This window comes from Borostomias antarcticus (assembly GCF_949987555.1).
Source record: "Borostomias antarcticus genome assembly, chromosome: 9".
Lineage (NCBI taxonomy): Eukaryota > Metazoa > Chordata > Actinopteri > Stomiiformes > Stomiidae > Borostomias > Borostomias antarcticus.
Genome location: NC_140242.1, coordinates 23,768,061 through 23,775,008, shown reverse-complemented (window position 1 = coordinate 23,775,008; position 6,948 = coordinate 23,768,061). Strand labels below are relative to the sequence as shown.

Sequence of the window (6,948 nt, the reverse complement as noted above, 5' to 3'; positions counted from 1 at the left end):
GTGCTGTGGGACACTCCAAGGACAAAGTCGCGTTTCTAACCAAAATACATAACCATAACTGTACTAATTCTCAGTGACCACTAGATGGCAGACAAAATCCTTTTCCATGAATTACGCCCAATACATCCATGATTACGCCTCACTCCATGGTTCACGAAACAAACTATTCTTTCCTCAAGAAAAGCCAGAAATGTAACCATGCCGCACAATGTGCAAAGCTTTGTGTGGGACATGGGCGTGCTGGGTAGCCAAATATTTGTTTGCATCGGGTCTGTTTGTTTTTGAGGCGCGCACCGCACGATTAACAACCGATCCTGGACCAGTAAGGGCTCGGAGCTTGTAACGTGGATCACGTGGGGAAGTCCTGCTTGTTACACGGAGTCTTTCTGCTGTCGGTCACTGACGTTACCGTTTCAGAGGAACCGTGTACCGAACACGCCGCGAAATGGAGGTGATGTTTTCAGTGTAGCCAAGTGAATGTTTGTATCATGTATTGTTTAGTCTTGGCTACACATTTTGTGCGAATGTGGCTTTCAAAGTAGGCCTACCTTAGTAACAAATCAGCATGGCCTATTTGGATCCAGCTAACGTTATGCAGCTAGCTAACGTGGCTAACGAATGTTAGCACGATTAAGAGCTAAGTTGGCTAGCCTAGCTTGCTTTCTCAGATAACGGGGATATCTAGATGACTATCACTAGGGGTGCTAGCTAGCTATGCTAGTAACATGACTCGGGGTGTTTTGCGAGAGACAGACAAGAGAAATTGATTCTCGTAGCTAGATGAATGTTAGCCTGCTAGTTAGCCTAGCCACATTGTTACGGTCAGAGACGGTCAGGGTCTAAGGGCTAACAGTTAGCAACACAATGTTGCTGATATTGCGAGCTACAATGAATTGTGAAACGTATCCATTTGTTTTGTTGTAACCATCTGACTTACTTAGCTAGGTTACACATCACGCTACTACAGCCACACACCCAGCTACAGAAAGAGCCTGACTATTCCATTTGTATTCATGTTGAAATAAACCAATTATCATTAACATTTTTGTGGTACATGTATTCTATAGCCATTATAGTACGACAGGGCCTTGGTATTCCTAATTGCAACAATGTCTATGGGTTGTAATTGTATTTGACTCAGAATGTTCCTTTATCATAATTATTCTAACAGGGGCATGAATCTAAGGAGCCTGAACAGCTCAGGAAGCTGTTCATTGGAGGACTGAGTTTTGAAACGACTGAGGAGAGTATGAGGGCCCATTTCGAACAGTGGGGAAAGCTCACAGATTGTGTGGTAAGACCAGCTGCCTTTTTGTATCTGGCATAGTCAAAGTATTTTATTAATCGTCATACAGCACTTGACACACAACACACGTGTGCAAAGAGTGCTGACACCAAGAACACACACGCATGCAGTAGCGGTCGCCGGTGAAATTTGACTTATGCATTTATCCCATCCAAGCTGTCCTCCAACGAGAGCAGTGGGCAGCCCTCATCAGTGGTGCCGGCGACCAAGTCCAAGTGTTCATGTCCGAGTCCTAGTCAGGAACAGGACGAGAGTGATCTGATCTGCATGTTTTTATATTGGGGTTCTTTGTGGAGGAAACCCATGTGTGCACAGGGAGAACATCTCCTGTCCACACAGAAAGGCCTGGGAGATGCCCCACCTGAGCACCGAAGCCTGGGGAGAACATGCCCACAGCGCCCCATCATATGAGAATCGACTCCAGGACCTTCTGGCTGTGAGGCGGCAGTGCAAGGCACCGAGCCACCGTGCCAGGCGATGTAGATACTATATACTAATGGTTTCAATGGTTTCATCTAGGTGATGCGGGACCCTAACAACAAGCGCTCGCGAGGTTTCGGCTTTGTAACGTACGCCGGTGCAGAGGAAGTGGATGCTGCCATGAGAGCTCGCCCCCACAAGGTGGATGGTCGTGTTGTGGAACCCAAGAGGGCCGTGTCCAGAGAGGTTAGCAATCCAAGCTGGACCTTCAGGTGTAGCACTGGCAGCGGCATCATGTGTTGAGGCACAAGGGTAGAAAATATACAGTCAACGCTTACACACCACATCATTGCATTAGTTTTTTTGTATATTATTACATATTATGATGAATTGGAAAGTACACAAACCAAATTGCTTTAGTGTTGACAATTGGTTAAAAGGCTTGGTTAAAATACTTAAGCCTCAACGCTCTTTGAATATGATCATAAACGGGGCTGAAAATTAACACCTGCCACCGGCCAAATGCAGGTAAAATTTCCAATTGGTGACTAGATTTCGAAAAGCTATCAGTAAAATATATATACTTGGCCGGTAGATTTTTTCATCTACAGTCCCCTTGGCAGGTGACTCACTGTGAGCCAAAAAGTGAATTTTCACCCCTGATCATAAAGATGATGGACCCTGGATCTTTATAAGATCCTATTTAGAAAATAGGCTGCCTATATTGTTGTAGTGTAAATTATCTGCAACCCACGCTTTTTTCCCCCCCCTCTTTATTGCTCATCTATTTTTATGTTTTATTTTGTTATGGTATGTGGTGTTGTACGCTATTGTTTTATGTTAGGATTAGTGTTGTCTAACATTGTCCTGCAGTATGTATATGTAGTATGTCAATGTTGGGTATTTTGTTTGAATGCAAAACAATCGATAAAAGCATGTGAATGCTCAGCACTTTGTCTCTGTGACAGGACTCCTCCAGACCAGGTGCCCACCTGAAGGTGCAGAAGATATTTGTGGGTGGTATCCGGGAGGACACTGAGGAGTACCACATCAGAGAGTACTTTGAGACCTATGGAAGGATTGACAGCGTCGACATTATGGAAGAACGGCAAACGGGAAAGAAAAGAGGATTCTGTTTTGTCACGTTTGATGACCATGACACTGTGGATAAAATTGTTGGTATGTGATTGTTTAAAGTTTGAATTTGTTGGTTTTAAACATGAGTAGATTTTCACTGAGCTAAACATCTTTCTTCTTTTCCTTTCAGCTCAGAAATACCACACAATCAATTCCCACAACTGTGAGGTCAGGAAAGCCCTTTCTAAACAGGAAATGATGTCTGCATCCAATCAGAGGAGTAAGTCTATCCAAGTATTGTGTGTGTGCTTTGCAAAACAAGCTAAGACGCCTGTTTAATAGTGCTGTAATTGCATTACTACTAATATGGTATTCACTGTCACTTTTTAGTTTCATAATGACAGTTCACCTGTGTAATATTGTACAATATTATGCTTTAACCTATTACAATTGCAAATCAACAATTTGATTACCTTGTATAGAAACATTTGTGTCCATGGTATTACACACAGTAGCACACATTCAGAGAATTCCTCTTTGTAATTGGAACAATCTTTTAGACAGTGGTGGAGGATCTGGCAACTTCATGGGCCGAGGTGGCGGTTTTGATGGTGGCAACTTTGGCAGAGGCAAGTAGCTAACCTAACTTTGAATGGCAACTAGCTAGATACACAACATCATGTTATAATACAGCGTACAACCCTCTTTTACAGGAGGCTTTGGCCGAGGGAGAGGTGGCTATGGAGGCGATGGCTACAACGGTGATGGTGAACATAAGCTCCTCTAGAAACTATCACACAATCCCCAGTGTAATTTCCTCTTGTCCTTCGACCAACTGAAGTCTGATTGTAAGGGCTGTGTTTGTGTCCTCTGTCTCCAGGTGGGAACTATGGCGGAGGGCCTGGCTTTGGAGGAGGCCGGGGAGGCTTTGGAGGAGGAGATGGATATGGGAGCCAGGGAGGAGGCTTTGGATGTGATAACTACAATGATGGAGGTATGGCACCTGTTTAATGTGTGGCCACCGTGCACCTTAGCCTTCTCTCTAAGAACTGGTATCGTGTAACAAGCTCCAGTTGAAGTATCTGATGTCTGAAATGGGAGCCTGTTCTGGATTTGGACAGCGGTATTTAATTGTGTTTGATACACAGGGAACTTTGGCGGCGGGGGTGGAGGAGGAGGAAATTACAATGACCTTGGAAACTATGGTGGACAGCAGTCCAGCTACGGCCCCATGAAGGGCAACAATTTTGGAGGCAGAAGCTCTGGTGGGCCGTATGGAGGTGAGTGTTGTCCTACAGGCCTGGGGGACAGGATATGCGGTCTGTCTGAGGTTGTGACTCCATCGTTGTCTATTGTAGGGGGCTACGGCTCCGGTGGAGGAGGTGGCGGTGGCTATGGTGGCTCACGACGATACTGAGTGTGGCGTTTGGGTAAGTTCTATTTGAGGTTGGCATACCTAACCGCACAGTACAGAGTGAGCTTATATAAGTCTAGAATAACTGTTTGTTCTATCCTGTATCCATTCAACAGGCTTCAGATCTTAGCAGGAGAGGAGATGAGCAAAGCATTGGTCAGGAAAGCTGCAGTTTACTTTGAGGCAGTCGTCTGAAAGCATTAGAGGAACACAGAAGTCAGACATTACTGCAGCTTACATGGCTAATGCTACAGTAAAAAAAAGGACTGCTACCAGCTACCAAGTGAAGGAGTGTAGATATAGTACCTTCCCTTTTGTGATGTTTCCCCGTTGACAGAAATTCCCTTTTGTGCATCTGAAAGTGTGTGTATTGTGCTTGTGGTATCAGGAGTAAAAAAAATAAACATTTTTTTCCCTTCCTTTTTTTTACCTGCAGTCAGTTTTGAATAAGTTATTCTGCTGTAGATGCATTAGATCTTTGGTCTTTTCATCTTTGTCATAGAATAATTTAGCTCTGTCAAAACAGTACAGACTGGCCCATTACTGAGCTTGAGTTGTCCATTTTTCTTTGAAGTTATGATTGCTTATTTCTCAGTGTAAAGTGTATTTTGATTGTGTATTTCAAGCACAGCATGCATTTCATTCATAGTATTAGTGTAACAAGCAATTTTAAAAGACGTACAACAATTAAGGGAATGTTTTACACTACATGTATGCAGTAAAAACAATTCTAGATTGTTGAAATATTTTGAGAAGTGGAAAAAGAGATTAAATAAAATGTTGTTTAGTAAAGTACTATGAGGTTTAGTGCATCATTGGAGAGAGAGCGAGAGTGAAGAGTTGGATTCCTGTCATTTGCCTGTTCCTAACGAAGTGTAGCAAATCATGCCTAACAGTCCCCAGAAGAGCGTTGTTTTTTTGGGTGTACTATACTTTGAACCTGCCTCAATGGCAGGGGAGTCTTTGCTAGTCCTAGGGCAAGGCTCTCATACCACCTATGCTAGTTTTGATCTAGTAGGACTGCAGCTACCAGCCTCTGAAGCGGGATAGTATGGAAGATTGCATATGACTGTCAGACAGGACGTCTTCAGACCCAGCACAGTGGACCAGGCAGCATGTTCAGAGAGGAAGGAGAAGGCAGCATCGAGAGCCACGGCCTTGGAGGGAAGCGGGCAGTTCCATGCCATGTAGTGAGCATCTTTCTCAAGGCTAGCTATACAGTACCTTGCAACAACTGTGCTAGCTACCGGGACACTTGGAGATCCTGTAGAGTCAGAGATACTCTTAACAGCGCATACTTGTATTCAGACCTACTGTAACAGGAGAAGGGAGTGAGTATTTCACAAACATGCTTGCTTATAAGAAGATGGATCAGGTAAGAGTAACTACTTTGCTTGATTTACAGATTGGGAAGGAAGCATTTCTTCTGCTCTTAATGGCTGAAAATCTGTAAAGACCAGATAACATGGAAGTTTCTGGATGGGTAAGACTATGTTTTTCAAAGTATTATCCTTGGCTGCCATTTCACACACCAGGATGCTGCTGAGGGTGTTAATGAGGTTTTGGCAGTTCTGGGGGCTAGAGTCAGGGGTCATCTAGGGTCAGGATTAATCTAGGGTCAGGGTTCATCTACTCACATAATAGTAGGGGAGCGCACATACACTTAGACAAAACTAATGGGATATTTCAGATAAGCTTTTTTCTAGTTTTAGATGGATATTAGAGTTTAACATTTTTCACAGATTGCTCCAGTGACATTTTACATTCAAGGTAGACATGAGCACTACAATATTTTCAGGTCCTATTATTTTTGAGAGCAGGGGTCAAACACACTGAATATAGATATATGTGCTATTTTTATGTCAATTGGTTCACTTTTAAAGTTTTAGAGTGACTTGACTAGGGACACAATTCTCATGTGGACATAAAAATCCAAATGGAAGGGAACACGTTCAGAACTGTGCTGTACTAACCCCTTTATAGGTCTTGATAATAAACTTTTAGTAAACAAACTAAACATTCAAAAATGACTTTCTGAATAATAGCATTTTTACTTGTCAGAATTAGTGATTTATCTTACTCAGAAGGTATAAAAACTTTAACCTTTACGCACCTGTTTTGTTTGCTTTCTAGTCCTAAAGTTTGAGTGGGGAGAGAAAAGCTTGGTGGTCAAAGTTAATGTTTGTTAATGAAAGTGCATGGAGGTGCAGATACTACAATGTGCAGTGCTGTGCCTTTCCAAAGTGTTTTTCCAGCGAACCTTTGTGAAGTGCCTGGTTCACATGGAGTGTAGCTGAACAATAGAGTGCACTGTTGCATAGTAGAATGAAAGCAGCGGGGTCCATTTCCTCAGGCCTTACTATACTGAACGTAACATGTTGTATAGCATTAAAGGATTCCAGTCATAATAGGCCAGATTTAGTTACATGTATAAGTCTCTGTTAAGCGGAAAAAGCTGTGTGATTGAGCAACGATCTATATATACAGTAACTATGTTTTACATTGTGAATTGTGCTGCACCCGGATCACTACAATCTCCTGTCCCTTCTGTTGGTTTGGAAGAGAATCACATAGTTTGTTGTGTAATCAGTCTCCAAATCCATGTGTCCATCTGGCACCCATAACTAGCAGGCGCCATTGCAGTGTTCTGCAGTGTTCCCAAAGTTTGGGGTCAAGGAAGAGACTGACTGGCTATATGAATAGTTTATTATAAAGCACAAGAGTCAGGAGA

General features: G+C 43.0%; 1 protein-coding gene across 1 annotated transcript; it reads left to right on the top strand.

The window, feature by feature from the left end:
- Positions 1-374: 374 nt before the first annotated feature.
- On the top strand, positions 375-4,637 carry hnrnpa3 (heterogeneous nuclear ribonucleoprotein A3). The gene is made up of 11 exons (XM_084443703.1): positions 375-451; positions 1,172-1,294; positions 1,826-1,972; positions 2,695-2,905; positions 2,994-3,083; positions 3,364-3,432; positions 3,517-3,570; positions 3,684-3,797; positions 3,952-4,083; positions 4,162-4,233; positions 4,334-4,637. The coding sequence occupies exons 1-10, from the start codon at positions 446-448 to the stop codon at positions 4,218-4,220; spliced, it is 1,005 nt and encodes a 334-aa protein (XP_084299829.1). The 5' UTR covers positions 375-445; the 3' UTR covers positions 4,221-4,233; positions 4,334-4,637.
- The last annotated feature ends 2,311 nt before the right edge of the window (positions 4,638-6,948 follow it).

Excerpts from the sequence above, each read along its gene's own strand:
- hnrnpa3 (XM_084443703.1), top strand. Across the intron at positions 1,295-1,825 it reads GAAAGCTCACAGATTGTGTG|GTGATGCGGGACCCTAACAA; the intron begins GTAAGACCAGCT and ends GGTTTCATCTAG. Across the intron at positions 3,433-3,516 it reads TGGTGGCAACTTTGGCAGAG|GAGGCTTTGGCCGAGGGAGA; the intron begins GCAAGTAGCTAA and ends CCTCTTTTACAG.